At 34.3% G+C, this 20,712-nt stretch overlaps 1 protein-coding gene across 1 annotated transcript; it reads left to right on the plus strand.

Moving 5' to 3' along the window:
- The first annotated feature begins 740 nt into the window (after positions 1 to 740).
- On the plus strand, positions 741 to 19,089 carry tmem30ab (transmembrane protein 30Ab). Its single transcript, XM_056481720.1, has 7 exons — positions 741 to 1,160; positions 4,965 to 5,084; positions 8,146 to 8,253; positions 11,180 to 11,267; positions 11,354 to 11,500; positions 15,060 to 15,266; positions 18,194 to 19,089. Exons 1-7 carry the CDS (start codon positions 915 to 917, stop codon positions 18,385 to 18,387), a joined length of 1,110 nt encoding a protein of 369 aa, XP_056337695.1. The 5' UTR covers positions 741 to 914; the 3' UTR covers positions 18,388 to 19,089.
- Positions 19,090 to 20,712: the final 1,623 nt, after the last annotated feature.

Genomic DNA, 20,712 nt, shown 5'->3' on the forward strand with positions numbered 1-20,712 from the left:
CAATTCTGCATGCATTAAATACATCAAAATCATAATAAAAGCGGACATAACAATTTTATTCAAATAAATAACACGTAACGCTACTAATTATCTATTTATAGCATGTGTTAGTGGTTGTCACGTGGCATGATACGCCTGACAGATGCGTGTCTGATTCATTTTGGCGAATCGGTTCGCTTCAGTGAACCAGTTCAAATAAAATTATTCAATTCATCTGAGTTGACATGTTCGGACTCGGTTTGAGCATTTGCACCAGTACACCTGACCTGACTTCTATATATTTTATGTTATGTTGGTTCTGTTGTCTGTATTAAAACAAATATGTTTTAATTAGATTCTTATAATCTTATAAATAAATAAATAAATAAATAAATAAAAAGTATGCAATATTAAAATAATATTGAGCCTACTTGTCATTTTAAATCGTCATGTTTTAACTGTCTATGGTTTTAACACATTAGCCAGCAACAACGTTTAATAATTTCAAATGTAAAACAATCAATTAAATAATGCATCGTGACGTTTATAAAAGAGCTATTGAGCTGATAATATTTTAGCTCAATAAATGACGCTAGATAAACAACAAATTCACATAAAATTCAATTTACGAACGTGCCTCGTTTTCAGCCCTGAATTAGTGATTCAACCACCGCTAAGTGATTCAGAAGCACTTCGCAAATCAGCTCGACTGAATCAAGAGAATCGGCTCAATTCCATGATTCGCGAATCACTACCTAGTTGACACTTCCTGTAGCGCCGCCTCTAACAAACCAAGCGAATTGAGAAGGCCTCGATGAAGATAATCCTCCCCAGCGGACATTTAAAACACTTTTACATTAATAAACACCCGTCTGCAGTCGATTAACAGTGTGTTTTAATTCCAAAACCCAAGCTGTGAGCTGGTAATCACAGTTATGATGGCGTCCAGCTACAACGCGAAGGAGGAGGACGGTCATCACTCGGGATCCGCGGGCCTAGGTGGGACCGCCATCCGGACCAGAAAGCCCGACAACACCGCCTTCAAACAGCAGCGCTTACCTGCCTGGCAGCCCATCCTGACCGCGGGCACGGTTTTACCCGCTTTCTTCGTCATCGGCCTCATCTTCATCCCGATAGGAATCGGACTCTACGTGACGTCCAATAATATCAAGGAGTTCGAGGTTTGAGCCTGTTGCTCTCTGTGTGTTTAGTGTGATTTAACTAACATTGCTTAGTAAATAGAGACCTTCTGTTGACCCCCTGGAAATGAAGTATGGTAACCTGATATTTAACTGACTGACGATATTTTTATTTTTGTAATATATATATATATATATATATATATATATATATATATATATATATATATATATATATATATATATATATATATATATATTGTGGTATAAAAAAAACAGTTTCTCCAGATGACATGAACTAATTGCAGTTATAACAATAAAACCAAAATAACATCAATAATAACAACAACAGTAGAGGAGTAAATAATTCAAGTCTTTATGCAAAAAATATAAACAAATTACAAATATAGATATACAATACAGCAAAAATATGAATAGCATTAGTTTTCTGAGTCTAACAATTGAGTAGTCAAATGCATGACAAAATTGTCTAATCATCATTATATAATTAAATGAACAACACTTACAAGGCCCTCTGGAATGCATGATTCTGATTGGTCAATCATGATTTGACGTGTTACGTAATAGATAATGAACATTCAGCAAGTTGTTATCCGAGAATAACATACCTTGGAATGTTATGATTGACCAATCAGAATCAAGTATTCCAAAGAGCTACGTTTGTTTAATTGTGCTTGTCATGATATCTATTTTTTGTTGTACGATATATTGCACCAAAATTTATTGCGATAAACGATATTGTCATTTTAAGACCATTCTATGCCACTCATTATATAATGTCAGAACGACAATATAATATTATCATGATGCAAGTACACTCTTCCAACAAACACATATTATTAAGAATATTTAATAGAGTTATAGTCATTTTAACAATTAAATAATTAGGCATTGGAATCAGAATGTGAAAACGCATATCGCAAATAAATAATAATTAATGTTAACAAAAAGTGCAAGGTAAAATGTAACAGAGGCTGCGATATCTGCTATTAGATCTATTTTTAGTTGTCAGACACCCACATGAAGATATACTATAGTAATTTATAGTAAATACTACAGTGTTTTTTTTTTAACCATACTGACACCTCCCATAGGAAATTGGTTTTTATGAATGGGTGATGTATATTGCACCACCAAAAATGATTGAGGTCATGTCCATGTGTTGTGCGATAAGTCCTGATATTGATTATTAACAAATATTTTTAAAATATGTTCATATAATATATAAAAACAGTATATTTTGCTGTTAAATTGGATTTACTGGATACATTGGATTTTAAAAAAAATTGTTCACTTCTATAGTGACCTTTTTTCCTGGTAATGTTCTTGCTCCCTTGCCATTCACAATGTTCATTTCTGTCTTTCTTCAGTCGAAAAGAAATGTAGGTTTTTGATGAAAAGAATTCCAGGATTTTTTTTCCATATAGTGGACTTTTATGGTGTTCAATAGCTTGAACAAGGGCTGCACAATGCATCGTTTTAGCATCCATATCGCAATATGTGAATCTGCAATAGTCACATTGTAAGATTTCAAGCAATTTCAAGTGAGTTTAAACTATTTGGCCACAAGAAATTAAAGTTTGGCAGTGGCACTTTAACAAAGATTAATTGTGTTTAAATATATGTACAACGAAGGCTATACAGTGTTATTTACGTTTGATTATTGAACTTCTGTACGTTACTAATGTTAGACTCCACCAAAAACCATAAAGTGGTGATTTTTTTATTTTATTATTATTTTGTATTATTGTTATGCAGATGCACTCTCCCCTACAAAACCAATCAGTGTAAAATTATGAATTATTTTCAACTAGAGTCATCTTTGATTTTGACTTAGGAATTATATTCATATTGCAATATACAGTTGCAATCAGAAATATTAGCCCCCCTGAATTATTCACCCCCGTTTATTTTTTCCCCAATTTCTCTTTAATGGAGAGAAGATTTTTTTCAACACATTTCTAAACAATAGTTTTAATAACTCATTTCTAAAGACTGATTTATTTTGTCTTTGCCATGATGACAGTAAATAATATTTGACTAGATAGTTTTCAAGACACTTCTATACAGCTTAAAGTGACATTTAAAGGCTTAACTAGGTTAATAAGGTTAACTAGGCAGGTTAAGGTAATTAGGCAAGTTATTGTATAATGATGGTTTGTTCTGTAGACTACCGAAAAAATTATATAGCTTAAAGGGGCTAATAATTTTGACCTTAAAATTGTTTTAAAAAAACTAAAAACTGCTTTTATTCTAGCCGAAATAAAGCAAATAAGACTTTCTCCAGAAGAAAAAATATTATCAGACATGCTGTGCAAAGTGACATCAGACATATTATCAGACATAATGTGCTCTGTTAAACATTATTTGGGAAATATTCCCTGGTTTGAATTTTCCTATCGCAACATTTAGTGTAGCTTCAAAGGGCTCTAAAGTTGAGAAATGAGTGTCTTTTCTAGTGAAACAATAATCAGTCTCTCTTTCTTTTTTTTTTTTTTTTAAATAAACATTTGTAGACTTTTTAACCACAAAAATATGCATCCCAGAGCTTCTGTCAGATTAATTTTAATGGTTAAAACGTAAATAAAAATGAGTTTCCATCCCCAAAAACCTTATATTTTTGACTGAAATTTATATTTTTGAGGCATGTATATATAACTATTATAAACTCTTCATCCTGAAAGGGAGCTAAAGTGTCGATAGATTCCATTAAAACCAGGGTAAGTTCCATTTCCTATGAAGGTTTCTACCAGGGGTGCTCCGATCGATCGGCTGGAGATCGGTATCTACCGATAATCACATTTTAGGACTTGATCGGTACTCGCCAATCTGGACAATCTCATGAAGTAATCACAGGTATTTTAAATTAGATAAAATACCCCCAAAATCATGGAGATGAGAGTTAATTAGCAAGAGATTGAAATGGCCAGAATTATTAACCCCCTTTGAATTATTTTTCTTTTTTAAATATTTCCCAAATTATGTTTACCAGAGCAAGGAAATTTCACAGTATGTCTGATAATATTTTTTCTTCTGGTGAAAGTCTTATTTGTTTTATTTCGGCTTGAATAAAAGCAGTTTTTAATTTTTTTAAAAACAATTTTAAGGTCAATTTTTAGCCCCTTTAAGCTATATATTTTTTCGATAGTCTACAGAACAAACCATCGTTGTACAATAATTTGCCTAATTACTCTAACCTGCCTAGTTAACCTTATTAACCTAGTTAAGCCTTTAAATGTCACTTTAAGCTGTATAGAAGTGTCTTGGAAAAATATCTAGTCAAATATTATTTACTGTCATCATGGCAAAGATAAAATAAATCAGTTATTAGAGATGAGTTATTAAAACTATTATGTTTAGAAATGTGTTGAAAAAATCTTCTCTTCGTTAAACAGAAATCGGGGGGGAAATAAATAGGGTAATAATAATTCAGGGTGGCTAATAGTTCTGACTTCAACTGTATATAAAAACTGAAAGTCTGTGTTTTTGGCTATTTTATCTATTACTTTCTGTAAATCTGCTTCTGACCATGACATGTCCACAGTAAATGGTTATAAGAGACATGTTTAAGGGATTATATGCAGCATCCCTCATTTATTCTCTCAGGTAAGGAGAGATCTCCACTCAAGTGTCATACTTGGAGGGAAAACGTGCTTTAGGCATTATAAAGCTTGAAACATCAGAATCGGTACTCCGTATTGGCCGATAACCATGACAAGGAATCGGTACTCCGTATCAGCTGCGAAAATCCTGATCGGAGCATTCGTAGTTCGTACTGTTTTACTACAGTATTTTTTAAAATGTGTGTGTTTCTGTGGTTTACAGATTGATTACACCGGGACTGACATGTCCAGTCCGTGTTTTAACTGCTCTCAAAGCTTCAGCTGGAACAGCACGACTCCCTGCAAATGTATCCTGTCCTTCTCTCTGGACCAGCCTTTTGAAGTGAGTCTGAATGACCCGTTCATTATGTTGTATTCTTTGTGAAGGATTAGTTCAGCTTAAGTAAATATTCAGCTTTTTACTAACACTAATGTTACCAGAAAAATCTGTTCTTGTAAAAAGCAACAACCTTTGGGTTCCACAAATTAACCGCTCCGTTCATTTTCTCTCTATAAAGACATAAAACAGTAATGTAAACCTTTAAAACAGAGCTTTTGTGAGGTTGTTTATTGATTGTATGCTCTTTTGTTAAGTTCATATGTTTGCATTAGTTCTATCAATGTAATTTTTAGGAGTTTTGCTGTACTTTCCACTATTCAGAGAGTTACACCAAAATAGACCTTTAACTCCACCTAAAATATATTTAGTGTGATTGTTCATATTTATATTGCTAAAAAGAGATGACATTTATCCAGTTTTTATCTTCATAACACTAATATACACCATTTATTTACATTGTAACTGTATATCTCACATAATATGTCTTCGTAAAACAGTATTTATTTTTTGATTCAACTTTAAAGCAAAGCTCTGTAGTTTTTAGGCTGAAATGCATAATTCAGTGCAGTGAAATAATTACTGTGAGAAAAAAAAAACATTCCTGAAAAGACTGATGATTGAAAATCACTAAATATTCATTGAGAAAAATGTTGATCACAACTGAAAGGTTGGGGTTTTTATAATTGTACTAAAATGTCTTGAACTTGTTTAAATGTATGACTTATTATGATAATGTATGAATAATTACATGTTGCTCATTTAGAGGCTTTAGTAATTCATGTGTTAATTATGATACAGTAGGTTTATAGTCATTTTTTAAGTAGTTTTTCTCAGATTAAACAAAAAAGTCATAAAGCATCATAAGCTGTGAACCAAACTACTAAAAATATACCAAAGACAAAAGATATTTAAGTGGAAAGCATTACAATCCCACGAAGCATTGCAAAAGACACAGCCGAATTAAAAACTGATGCTGAAAGCTTTGTCCATTGCAACACAGACATTTGTAACTCGAATGTGCAAGACTTGTGGTGTCGTCTGCTTCCACTTGTTTAGTTTTACAAAAATGTTCTGTCATGCTGATTTATGTTGCAAACTTGTATTTATCATATTATTTGTATTTCATTACAATTATCATAAACACTCATCGCATCAGTAGCTTAATAGGGATGCACAATATAGCATCATAGGGATGCACAATATATCGCTGGCCATATCGAAATTGGCCGATAAGTGCTATTTTTAGTGTTATCGGTCTGATATCAAAATTAGGCTAATATAAGCCATCAGATTACGTAATCATACAGAATTGCCTGCCTCGCCCATGCTTCTCACAGCCAAAAACACATATATCTTGTGTTATTAACTACATAATGAGAAAGAAACCTTTAATGGGGTAGAAAATGGACATATTTGCTCACCTGGGTTTGAAGAGAAGTAGCAATTTCTCCTTAACTTTTTTTCTTTTTTGACACGTTTGTGATATTGCTCACATAACACATCAGACAGACACGGGTGCTCCTGCCAAATTTCCACTAGTTTTTCCACCATTTCTTGGGTCTAAATAGAATGAGCCCTTTTAACCTCTTCCCCAACCTCCCGCAGGCCTGCAAGTACCCATACTAGTGAATGCTGCTCTGTCATTGGCTGTAGGTGATCGCTGATGTTATTTTCAGTCATTTCACATGGCATGATTTGAATCGTCGACATGTCCAAATATTTAGCATGCCAAATATCTCATGGCTCATTGGCGATTCTCTTAGATGGCGTCTTTGATAGTTCACACTGTGTGATTTGTTACGCTCATGAACGAGCACCGATTTGCCTGTGATTTCAGGCATTTGCCAGCGATTTCTCAAAACCCGTCGGTGAGTCAAAATCGGGGCTAAAATCATGCAGTCTGAATTCAGCATAAGCCGAAAAAGGAAATAAATGAATGATATCAGTTATCAGCCTCCAAATCTTAAGAGTTATCGATTATCGGCCAAAAAATCCATATCGGTGCATCCCTAGTTTAACATTTACCACATTTTTATTTATTAGAAGCTAGTGAACCAGAAGTCATGCAGTTTTACAGAAAAATAACTCACTGCTATGAAAAACAAGGTAGATCGTTCTTATTAGCAAGAGTCCCTTCCAATGTTATTCACTGCTCTATGGTCAGTGTTGCCAGGTTTTCACAGCAAAACTAGCCCAAATGACTTGTCAAAAAGTGCTCAATAAAATCAAAACTCAAAATATGCCACTAGCCATTCATAAAATGCATATTTGACATCACGCTATGTGTTATAAACCGATTTTCCTTTGAAATGACTGTATATTAATAATTATATAGATTTTGTTATGAAAAACAATCTTACTTTAAATTGACAGCACAGCTGCCATGGTGTCTCCTGTAAATGCTGTTTGCCATGTAGTTAAAAAAGAAATAAAGAAACTGCTGGAAGTTAAACCTTGTGAAATAAATCTTAAATTTAAAATAAACACTGAAGTTATTAATTAAATTGTAAATCGGTGGACTTAATTCTGTAGATTACAGTACATATACTTTGGCTATAATTTAGCAACAATCCTGGAGAGTCCTGCCAATCCGTTACCATAGAAACAAAAACAGCTGCTCATACGGTCTCTCCTCTAGAGAACCTGCTCCTCACAAAAGTGTGCCAACTCATTTCATCATCCTTGCACAGCTTTTATTATAAATTTGGTAGAGTAAAATATTTCATCGCAACCATATAAATATGATTCAAGCATTGTGTCACACCTAGTTTAACCCACGGAATAAATATAAAAAAATGCGGCAAGTTAAAAAACCACAGACTTGGCAACCGTGACCATGTTACTAATCATTATTCAGTATTATAATAACTGTAGTATCTTTTGTTACTGATCATATTTAGCTGTATTGTAAGGAAAAGAAAGACTTAGCCAAAACCCTGACTTTCCTGAATGGTTACATTTGGCACATTGAAAAAATCTGTTTATTTCTTGGAAGGATGTTTTACTTAAATTGATGGGCTCCTATAACATTGCCAATTCACAACTCAAAACTTCTTGTTCTCAGAGTAATGTCTTCATGTACTACGGCCTCTCAAATTTCTACCAAAACCATCGACGTTACGTGAAGTCCAGAGATGACAGCCAGCTTAATGGAGATGAGCGCTCACTTAAGGTATCTATCCATTCATCCATCCATCCTTATATGCTCGATATGTTGAAAAAGTATCGTTATAGCGATAACAGTATATGCTATATCTGTAAATAAGACTGTTTATGCAATTACATTTGTTGGAGCCATACATTGCATAGTGGCATTTGGTCACAAGGTGTCAGTACCATACTATATAACTGAGGCTTCGCTGCATTGAGGAAGAGAGGTTGGTAGGAAGCACACAGTTTTTGACCGTAACGTAACATACATACAAGAGAGTAGTGTGCAATATAGATAAAGGAATACAAATGAGGGAATTCTGTTGATTGGAAAAATAAAGACGCTTTTATTTGTAGATTTGTTTTACGCGTAAAAAACTTGCTTACTCTACCAACAATAGCGGCAATTGGAAAGCCGTTACAACATTTATTTTATGTGCCAAGAGCAATTTTGGCGTTTTGTATGTAGCATTTGCAGTAAAAACTTATTTATGAATAAGAATGTAAATGTTAACTGTATATTGAAGCATACCATAAAACGAAACCATAGAGCTAAGGGGTCAGAAAAATATCTGTAATCTGTAAATGTGTTTTATATTTTAAATGAGGGGGAAAAACATGCAATAGGGATGTGAGCTAAAAAGTATATGCTAGTTCACAGTATGTACACTACCAGGCAAAAGTTTTGTCACCTATCCAAGTTTTGGGAACAATAAATAATAAATTGACTTCTAGCTGATCATTTGGTATCAGAAGTGCTTTATATGAAAGGCAAAGGCCTCTAGATTAGGATTATTTTACTAAATAAAATATGATCAGGCCTTGATTTTTAATTCGGACAGTAAGCATTGATTCGTGTCACTTAACAGAAATAATGTACAGTATAGAATATAAAGTCATGGTGCAGTGGAAAAAGAATTAATCTTGTGTATGACTCCTATGAGCTTGGAGGACTGCATCCATACGTCTCTGCAATGACTCAAATAACTTATGAATAAAGTCATCTGGAATGGCAAAGAAAGCGTTCTTGCAGGACTCCCAGAGTTCATCAAGATTATTTGGATTCATCTTCAATGCCACTACCTTCATCTTCCCCCATACATGCTCAATAATGTTCATGTCTGGTGACTGGGCTGGCCAATCCTTGAGCACCTTGACCTTCTTTGCTTTCAGGAACTTCAATGTCTTGGTTGAAGTATGAGAAGGAGCGCTGTCTTGTTGAAGAATTTGCCCTCTCCTGTGGTTTGTAATGTAATGGACAACACAAATGTCTTGATACCTCAGGCTAGTGATGTTGCCATCCACTCTGCCGATCTCTCACACACCCCCATACGGAATGTAACCCCAAACCATGATTTTTCCTTCACCAAACTTGACAGATTTCTAGGAGAATCTGGGGTCTGTGCGGGTTCCAATAGGTCTTCTGCAGGACTTGTGATTATCGAGATGCAATTCAACAGATAATTAGTCTGAAAAATTGTTGCTCTTACAACTGGGATCTCAACAAGAATTTTGTCAGGTAGTGTACAGCATACTTCGAGAAAATTCTGTGAATTTAAACTGCACAAGCTAAAAAAAATAATTATCAAAAAGATAAAAGTTTGCTCTATAGCACAAAAATATTTTATTTTATTTAATATTGCAGTTTTTAATTTATGAGGAATAATCTTGTGACAGATACGATATTGGCACTTGTAATTTTGATAAATGTAGTTTTTGAAAATGTTGACAGACAATTTTGAGCATTTTAACATTACTGTAAAATACAACCAACTTAGAAAACTGATTTTGGTGAAAACTTGATTTCTTTGATGGCAATGTTGCACATTCACCACAAACATGTAGGTTCTTTATCCATATTTGTCCAATCAGATGGAGCATTTCTATTTTATACCCACCTGCCCAGTATGTGCTGTTACGCCATTGGCTGAACCTAGCCTAAAAGAAAACCTAGAGCCACAAAGCAAAATATGACAAGAAAGAAATAAACTGTAATGTCAGGAATAGATATTTAAACTGCTTTTTAAAAATGTTTAAAAACCTTCTTATTCCAGCCAAACTCAAAGAAATAAGACTTTCAATATTTTTTCAATTACATAGGACATACTATAAAAATGTTCTTACCCTCTTAAACATCACTTTGGGAAATATTTGAAAAAGAATTTAAATTTCAGATCAGGGCTAATAATTTTTCTTCCAACTATATTAGCCGTTTTATTTAGTATGGTCATTACATAAATAAATGATTCATTAAGTAGCTAATAAAATAAGCTTTCTTCAGGGACGTTATATCACAAGCATCGCATGTTTCATCGGTATCTATCAGTCTTGTTTGTCTGTATCTATCTGTTTTGTTTGCTGTATGTATTGTTTAGCAATTTATCCTTCACTTGTTTGTCTTATATAAACGTTTATCTGTTTGTTTATGTATTTGCTGAAAGATTTCAGTTTTCATACTGTGGCCTTGAATATATGGTTAAATTTCTACTATATGCCCACCAGCACCCGTCTATCATTTAACCTGAAAGATGCATGTAATACTGATAGACAGAGGAAGTGTCTTCCTATATTTATTGACTAGGTTTAATGGCGAAGCAAATGGAAGCTAAATAGATCACCTGACTTTCAGCTCTGCTGTCTGACGTGTTTGACAGCATAGTACTCTCCACCTGCGCTAACACGTCAACCCAACATCAACAAGTGCTGTTTGACAGCTGGGTTTTGCAACATGGATTTAGAAACGCCTTGACATGTATCATAGTGGAGGTCTGTCAGTCATCGGCAGACATCGTCTCTTTTAATGAACCCTACCTGAGTGACATTGCCATAGCTGTCACTTGTTTTTTTGTCAGTCTACAGGTTTTACTGTCAGCACTTAATTCTTGACTTAGTGCTATTGAATTGAATGGTATTGAAAGAAGCTCAAAGTGTATTGTCATATATTTCAGGAACCAAGCAAAGAGTGTGAGCCGTACCGCATAAATGATAACAAGCGTATAGCCCCATGTGGAGCTATTGCCAACAGTATGTTTAACGGTAAGACTTGGATTAAAAGGTTTTCTTATTAAAAGTCTGTTTAATGTTCAAATATTGACATTTTTTGCTCCTTTTCTCCACTTCAGATACATTGGACTTGTTTTACATTGACCCCAATGGAACAAAAACCCAAATTCCGATGATCAAAAAGGGGATCGCTTGGTGGACGGACAAACATGTGAAGTTCAGAAACCCTGGTGGAAACAACCCCAATCTTACTGCGGTTTTTATTGGTAAATTGTGTTCTGAACACTCGCTGGCCACTTTATTTGGTATACATTGGTAGTGCTTAATTATAACAAGCTTTACATGTTGTATATCAACTCCATATGTACTGTTTTATATTAAAGGGATAGTTCAAAATATTTAGTAAATGGTTTAAAATCACAGATTATTAAAAAAATCATTCAATTAAACAAAGAAACCACAGATTAGTCAACTAATCGATTAAAGAAAATAATCAACAGTTTAATCAACACATGCCAAAATTTGTTAGTTGCAGCCCTAATTTTACTCAACTAGAATATTAGTGTAAATGCAATAGTTAATATAAATAGAATCTCTTGAATGAGGTTTATTATTTTTGTATAGGTATCGTGCTGTAGATCAGAGATACCCAAAGTAGGGACCACGGGCCAAAGTTGGCCCATGGTAACCTTTGATTTGGCCCACAATGCCGTCTGAAAAGAGAGGAATAATGTTGGTGGTTGGGGTGAATGCCTTTGACGGAAATCATCAATTTGAATTTTGAATTTAACATAATCTTCTGTTTTTCTTAGTTTCATTGCTGAGCTACAAAAAAGACAACTGAAATTAAATAGCTCAATTAAATGTTGTAAATGAATCAGACTTTTAAAATGTAAATACTGTCAATTGACACACATCTGACATCTACGAGCATATCAAGGTGAAGGTGCAGCTCAACTAGTATATTCAGCATTACACTGCATTGTGTTAAAAATGGAATTGTTTATGTTTTAACAGTATTAAGTCCATTATAAAATGTTAAAAATGATACTGCATTAGATATTAAAGTGATTTAAAGCAACATTTTTTTTTAAACTAAATAAATGAGGAAATTGCCCTTGGAAAATTTATTGTAATACAGTTTGGTATATATTCGGCCCACAGCCCTCAATCAAGTTTGGTTTCGACAAATAGCTATGTTTTTATCCAGTGTGATGAAGAGAACAAAATCGTCACTAAATATCGAAAAAGAAAAATAATTTTAGTGGTGAAAAAACACTGGGCTTTTTTCTTGTCTAATAAATTACTTGTGCCTCTGTACTATGGTTGTCAGGATACTGGTATTCGATACCAATTGGTACTGAAATTTTAAAAACATCCATTTTCCACAAACAATTGAGTGCTATTGAGCATGTTCTTAAACACTGCTGATTTGCCATTGTTTTTGCATGCTCAACAGAAATGACTGTGACTGGCCGTGAAGGCCATCAGCTCATCCAACTCACCGCTGTTGACTGAGTGTAACAACAGATACAGGGACACTGGAGCATTTTAAAGTCACATCGATCAGCTGGTTTGTCTATAAGCAGACAAACGAGTGATCTGTTGATGAATCATGGCTTTAAAACACTCCAGAACCCGAAAATAAATGAAAGACATTTAGCAAATGATAATTTTGAGGCCAGGCATGATCAGACGGTCTATACCAGATGTCGAATTGGACATTCTAGGTTGACACATTTATATTTATTAAATAACGAAGAATCACCTAAATGTAATAACTGCCAGACTGCTCGTACCATCAAACATATTTGGTTGGAATGTAGAAGTTTAAATTCCATTAGACAAAATTTTTATAAGGGGAGCACTTTGATGGACATTTTTAAAAAGGTACCACCAGGAAGAGTTTTACATTTTTTTAAATCAAAAATAGAACTGAAAAACCATATTTAACTTTGGAAAAAAAAAATTGTAAATTTTATCTATTTATATTTTATATATTTATCTAAGTAATTTATTTATTTATTTTTTTATATGATACGAATTTGTTTTAATCATGTAATAGTTTAATGTATATCCATTTGGCCACGAAATAGCCATAAGTTGCTGATGTGGCAATAAATATGTAACAAATAAATAAATAAAACACTCCAGTGTCTCTCTATCTGTTTGTATACTTCGTAAACAGAGGTGAGTTCAGTGAACTGATTACCCTCACGGCCAGTCACAGTCATTTCTGTTGAGCACTTGAACACAGTGGTAAATCAGCACTGTTTAAGAACGCGCTCAACAGTGCTCAAATGTAAGCGGGAAATTGACATTTTTAAAATTCAAGTATCAATTAATACCGAATTCCAGTATCATGACAACCCTACTCCTAATACAAAGACGAAACACTCTTTGGGATCACAGCCGCTCAATACTGAACCACTTTGTTGACAGACTTTAGCTGAGGGATTTTAAAATGCCCAAAACAACATTTCAGATGGTGCAATGTTGTTTGTCCATTAATGCTGTCCCATTGCACCCATTTTTATTATCACATGATTTTCTAGATGCACATGCAGGAATTTGTTCGATAAATGTGTTTTATCGTAGTATATGTGCATTATCTTCTTATCGGATATAAAGTTTATCCTACACAGTACACGGCACATGTTTTGTAATGCACATTTTCAAAATGTACGCACATCATGACTTAACATTAAATGATTTTTATGCGTTATTCCAAAATATGCATGAAAATAGGATGAAAACAGCTTATGAATAACAGATTTTCTTGTTTTTGCTGGATACAAGTCACAATAGGGAAGAACACCCAATGACAAATCAATGGCCCTCCTTATCTAATTACTTTGATATGGTCATGGTAATCTCAATAAATATCTTACCATATGTGTCTGAAACATTAGTCATTCATTCATTGCCATCTTTTGGTGATATTGTGATGATATTACGGATACCCGCAAGATTTGTAAATAATGTGTGGTATTGTTCTTCTTCTGCTGTTGTAGCTCATCTGCTTCAAGGTTTGGTGTGTTGTGTGTTCAGAGATGCTCCTCTGCAGGCTTATAGTTATAGTGAGGGATTACTTGAGTTACACAAAAAAACGCTGGGTTCCACAATTGATTTGTGTTGGGACGACATGAAAGAATTAATTAACTTATTAGTTTTTACTAATTTAGGTGGGTTGAATATATAACAATTAAGTTGTCCCCTTAAAAAAAATCAAGAATTGAGTTATTTCGGCTCATTTAAAATAATTAGTTTGAACAAACAACATTTTTTTGGGTGTACTAGCTAGTCTGATCTCTTCTGACCTTTGACCTCTGGCAAAAACAAGGAATTTTCACTGCAATTTTCACTGCACGTGCCCCAGTAAATATCGCCAGAGCCCCAGTAAATGCTTTGAGATATGACTTACTTCATATGCAAGTGTATTTATTAAGAGTGATAATTCCGAAATAAAGACATTCTCTATGTGCAACCGACCCAACGCTGGTGAAAGCAGTGTAATCAAAAAGCAAAGTTGACATGCACGACATAACTTGCTGCTCACACGTCGTTCATGCGTTGTAAAACTGGCGTAAAAGCTTTCTTTGTTTTGCAAGTCGACAAAACTAAAGTTTAAACAATATGATGGTGATCTTACTAAGCATGCCTCCTGATAGATTTTTTTGTATGAAGCAAAAAGGAGGGATGACGAGTCAGGGAGATAAGACTTAATAAACCTAATTCTCTGCCATGTGTCAAATTCTATTGAAAGGATTTAAGAATTGGCATGTTTTGTCTGTATTTCTAACTAAAGCACTCTTTGTCTTCCAGACACAGCGAAGCCGATCAACTGGCGAAAGCCCGTCTATGAGCTGGACACTGACCCAGAAAACAACGGCTTCATAAACGAGGATTTCATTGTGTGGATGCGCACCGCTGCTCTTCCCACCTTCAGAAAGCTGTACCGCATTATTCAGAAGAAGAACAACATGACACCCACACTGCCCAGAGGAAACTACAGCCTGGAAGTCACTTACAGTATCCTTGATTTGCAAACCTACTGTAAAAACAAATCAATGAACTCTGCTGAGAGCGTTCACTAGCAGTGTGTGTTTTTGAGGAGGAGTGAAGTGATCAGGGATTACATGCATAAATTAAATGTTGCAGTTTTAAGAAGAAAAGGAAAATATGTATATTTGTGTATATATATAGCAATATCACACGAGTAGCAGTGCGATGTGGCTGTATATCGCCACTGGTGGGAGGCTTAGTGTCCCACTAGTGATGATATACACCCCATAGCACTGCTACGAGTGTGATATTGCGTTTATACAACAGTTCGACAGCGTAATCATGTATATAAAAAAGAAAATCAAACACGGAGAATCTAAGAACCCTTTTGTATGAGGAACTACTTCCAAAATTCATTCACATCTGCAGCTGACGCCAGAACAGCAGAAACCGTTGGTCATTCACCAGTGTCACTTTAGAGCTAGTATTTGAATGATTCTCTACGGTAATGTCTGAAGTGATGACAAAACAGGTGATTTTGCTGACATTTGAAGATTGTAAGGCTGAACGGCATGAAATGCCATCAGTCTACAGAGATTTCCCAGTATTACTCGGAAGAATCGGCAATCGGAAGATCCAGAAAAGCCAAAGCAAAGCAAACACTACCAGATTACTTTTGTGTTTGTGATAAGTAAAAATGCTGAACACATGCAGACATTTCTTCTTTCTTTCTTTTTACTGGACTAGTCTGCAGTAAAGCAAACAGAAGGCTTATTATAAGCAAACGGATGGCCAACCAAAAAGTAACTCAGGGTTATACAAAAGAGTGGCCAACACAAAATACATCCGGAAATGCGAGTCCCATCTCACACTGAACACACTATATGGTATAAATACAGCACTACAACATACAAAAGAGAGAGATTGACTTAGAAAGTCATCTACCAGTTTAATAATGATTTGATCAGCTGTAGTTAGAAATTACGCTGTTTTATCTTCTAAGGGCTTATTATGCGGTCTCTGTCGCCATCTTGAGGATGGATGTCTTTGTACTGCTCAATGACAGGCTAATGGCTGCCGATGCGCTGTCTCTCAGAATTTAGAAATATTTAAAATGGGCACTGTCCTCATAAATATGCTGCATAGTTGCAGTCTAAACAGCTACATTCTTGACTACAAAGCCTCAAAAATACATTATGTTGCCCAACAGCAGCAGTATTTGTCAAACTGTAGAGTGTCATCTGCTTGTCACTGTATGTGTAAACATACATGCAAGTGTGAAGGAGAAAGAGGCTGGACGAGTGCTGTTATTTGCAGAATATTGCACGACTGTCAGCCAATCAGATTCAAGAACCAGACAGAAGTATTGTACAAATATGTATGTATGTATGTATGTATATATATATATATATATATATATATATATATATATATATATATATATATATATATATATATATATATATATATATACATATATATACATACATACATGCATATATACATATATACACACACACACACACGTTTTTTTTAAAACGTATTTTTAACATTTTGATTTAGAATGAAATGCTCTTATCAAATTATACTTGGATAACTAGTACTTGGAAAAAATACAGTTAATCTGATCAGTTAATATATATTTGTTTTCAAAAATAATAATGATATAAATAACATTTCTTTTTCCGACAAAGTAGTCAAAACCGCTGCTGCTTACTAGTGGGATGAATATTTAGACTATTTTTAATATTGTTTTTACTAAAAAAAAAGCCCAATATTAGTTTTTATTGTTGTTTTGGTATGTGTAACTGAAGGGTTTAATGTACATATTTCCTAAATGTGTTTTTATTCAACCATTTAAAACTGCATTAACAGTAATAACAAATGCTGATTTATGTTCATATTAACTCATATTAAAAACAGGCCATAAAAATAATAATAGTAATTTATGTTAATTAATAACCTAAGTACTATTAAAGGAGGGATTAGTTATTATTTATTATTATAAATAATTTTCTGTAATCTTTATTTATAATTATGCCACAAATGTTGTCATTACAGCTTAACTTTAATTAGTATTTGTCTTTGAACTGTGTATATTTATTATGTAATCATAAATACACGCGTGTGTGCGTGCGTGCGTGTGTGTGTGTGTATATAGATAGATAGATAAAGTAGCATTTATGTATACATAATTACACAGTGTATATACAGACAGGGTGCGAGTTGCATGGGTGTTTGGGAGGGATTGATCCTCTAATTAATGCTTGAATCCCACCATGAAGGACGTCAATAGAAGATGTTTTGGGGGGTCGGTCCTTTAATACTGAGAAATATTTCACTCTGATCTGTAGAAATAAAATAACAGATAATATAATATACATTTGACCATCCCTATAATGGTTCAAACCACTGTGAATGCATAAATGCACCAATCAGTATGTTCGAGTCACAAGTCTGAAATGGCAGATCTAGAGCCCTGATTGACATATAGTGGTAGTCACAATACTTTGTTTTCTTGTCAAATAGGTGTTCGTATGCACATTTAGCCTAAAATAAAGTCAAATTAGATGCATAGTTTGTAGATTAACTTACAGGATTATCTGAAATAGCTGTAGGTATTTGAAATACCGTAGTTTAGAATACAATAAATATCCCTTAAAATGTCGAACTAAAATACGCTTAATTAATAAACTACTTGAACTAAAAATAAATACATAAATGACTGAAGCATGTATTACACAAACTAACCGAAACAATTGACCCCCCTCATCGTCAGTGTATAATTCGCACTGTATACATATATTATGTAAATATATTTTTTTATGTGGTTAATCACGATTAATTATTAAACATCTCTACATTTTTTCTCTAAATGTGAACTTAATATATTTGTATTTCTATTTTAAACATGTTTTAAATGGACAAGACTTCCTTGACCAGTTGTCCCTCAGACTATCCCGTCCGCAGCTTTGAGGGCCGGAAGCGAATGATCCTCAGCACCATCTCCTGGATGGGAGGAAAAAACCCCTTCCTGGGCATCGCCTACATCACAGTGGGCTCCATCTGCTTCTTCCTCGGCGTAGTGCTTCTCTTCATTCACCACAAATACGGAAACCGCAACAGCAGCTCCGATATTCCCAGTTAAACCCGTCCAGCGCATGCGTTCTCTCGCAAACGCATGCGCAACATTTTAAAGGTGCAAGAAAGCGTTTGACCACTTGATGTTTTGTTTATTTATTCCTCAAGAAGATAAAGATGTCCATTCGAAAGTTTTATTGTTGGCGTTTTGACTTTAAACGTGTTTTCGAATGGCGACGTGCACATACAGCTGATATTTTACGAAACGTCCGAGACAAAGATGAATGAAATGAATGTATATTTGTATTCATAGAAATTTTTACCTTCAGGCCAAAAGTAATCTGTGAACAGGGCAGAATAATATGACTACTTTATTTTTTAATACAAACGTTTATTCTTTAAGGGTTCATAAAAGCGAATACTGTAGCTCTGTTTACTTCCAAATATCTTCGTAGTGCCAGGATCATTGACGTTGCGTTTTCGAGGACTGTTATATGTTCTTTGTGTTTTCTGGAGGTGCTTGTGCTTGTTTAAGGAAGCTTTGCTGTGTGGATTTCATGGTTTGCAGGGACCAAATGTCTAGTTTATTTAACTGAATCCGTCTCGGGCTCGTTTTGGCTGTCATGTCTTTTTATACGTGTTCTGGTTTAAGCATGTCTGCCTCTAACAAATAAGCACTTTAGAATGCGACAAGCCATACGTTTTTTGGCAGTTTTTAGGAGTGTGTGTTTTGTGTTGGGCGAATAAAATGTCTAATTGCTGAACTTTATTATGGATTTTCCTAATTTTGTGTGGTCGGTTGTTTTTTATAGCACCAAATGAACACAAGATCAACAGTGAACTCGTTTTTAAATGTAAATATCATTTTTTTTAACTGCTGGATATTGTTCTAGAATAGTAATAGAAATTTCAGCGGAATGTCAATTCAACAACTATACACTACCTCACAAAAGTCTTGTCGTCAATCCCAGTTGTAAGAGTAACAAGTAATAACTTCTAGGGAATCATTTGGAAAAGTGGCTAAGAAAAGGTTGATTTTTAAGATGAATCATCTGTTGAACTGCATCCCAATCATCACACATACTGCAGAAGACCTATTGGAACCAGCATTGACCCAAGCTTCTCAAAGAAATCAGTCAAGTTTGGTGAAGGAAAAATCATGGTTTGGGGTTACATTCAGTATGAGGGTGTGCGAGAGATCTGCAGAGTGGATGGCAACATCACTAGCCTGAGGTATCAAGACATTTGTGCTGCCCATTACATTACAAACCACAGGAGAGGGCAAATTCTTCAGCAGGATAGCTCTCCAGTTCCTGATAGCAAAGAAGGTCAAGGTGCTGCAGGATTGCCCAGCCCAGTCACCAGAAATGAGCATTATTGTGCATGTCTGGGCTAAGATGAAATAGGTTTGAAAGTGCTTAGATTTTGCATAATGCTTTTTAAACACCACAATATTAAAAAATATGTACACTGTTAAAAAAAAAAACATGGCAATAAATGCATTTTTGTTACTTTAACCTTATTTAATAATTTAATCAGGTTTCAACAAAACTTTTTTTTTTAGCTATACAAAGTTTAACTATATTTTTAGTCAGTTTGATTGATTTAAGTCGAGTTTACTAGAAAATTTAATTCAACTAAAAAAATTATGGCAGGAATACTTACTTTACTGTGTATTTTTTGGTCTTTTTGCGTGAAATTAACTCCACTGGACTAATAAGTATAATTTAACATTTTAAAATAATTTGGAGTTCATTAAAATGAATCAAGGCTAAATATAAGATGGTAAAGTTATTAATGGAGTAATCAAAAAATTCCCTTAGAATTCAATTAACAAAGAGCATCTAATATAATGTGATGAGGATGTACATATACAGTAGGTACTATGTAATTTACAACATTGGTAAAGTGCTGGAAAAGTTTGAAAATTCACCAGGAAGTGCTTGAAAAGTACTTTTTGGCTTTGAAAAAGGTGTAAGCACTCTTACAGTAGTAAGAGCTTATAGTCAGGTCCATAAATATTGAAACATCGACACAATTCTAAAATTTTTGGCTCTATACACCAACACAATGGGTATGAAATGAAACAAGATGTGTTTTAACTGCAGACTGTCAGCTTTAATATGAGGGTATTTGCATCCAAATCAGGTGAACAGTGTAGGAATTACAACAGTTTGCATACAGTATGTGCTTCCCACTTGTTAAGGGTCCAAAAGTAATTGGACAATTGGCTGCTAAGCTGTTTCATGGCCAGGTGTGTGTTTTCCCATTATTCCAATTACAATGAGCAGATAAAAGGTCCAGACTGTATATTCTATATAATTTATTATAGTTTATCAGCTCAGTTGTAAATAAAATACTATAATATGTACTGTATGATACACTTTCTCAT

This window comes from Danio aesculapii, chromosome 20 (assembly GCF_903798145.1).
Source record: "Danio aesculapii chromosome 20, fDanAes4.1, whole genome shotgun sequence".
Taxonomy (NCBI): Eukaryota; Metazoa; Chordata; class Actinopteri; order Cypriniformes; family Danionidae; genus Danio; species Danio aesculapii.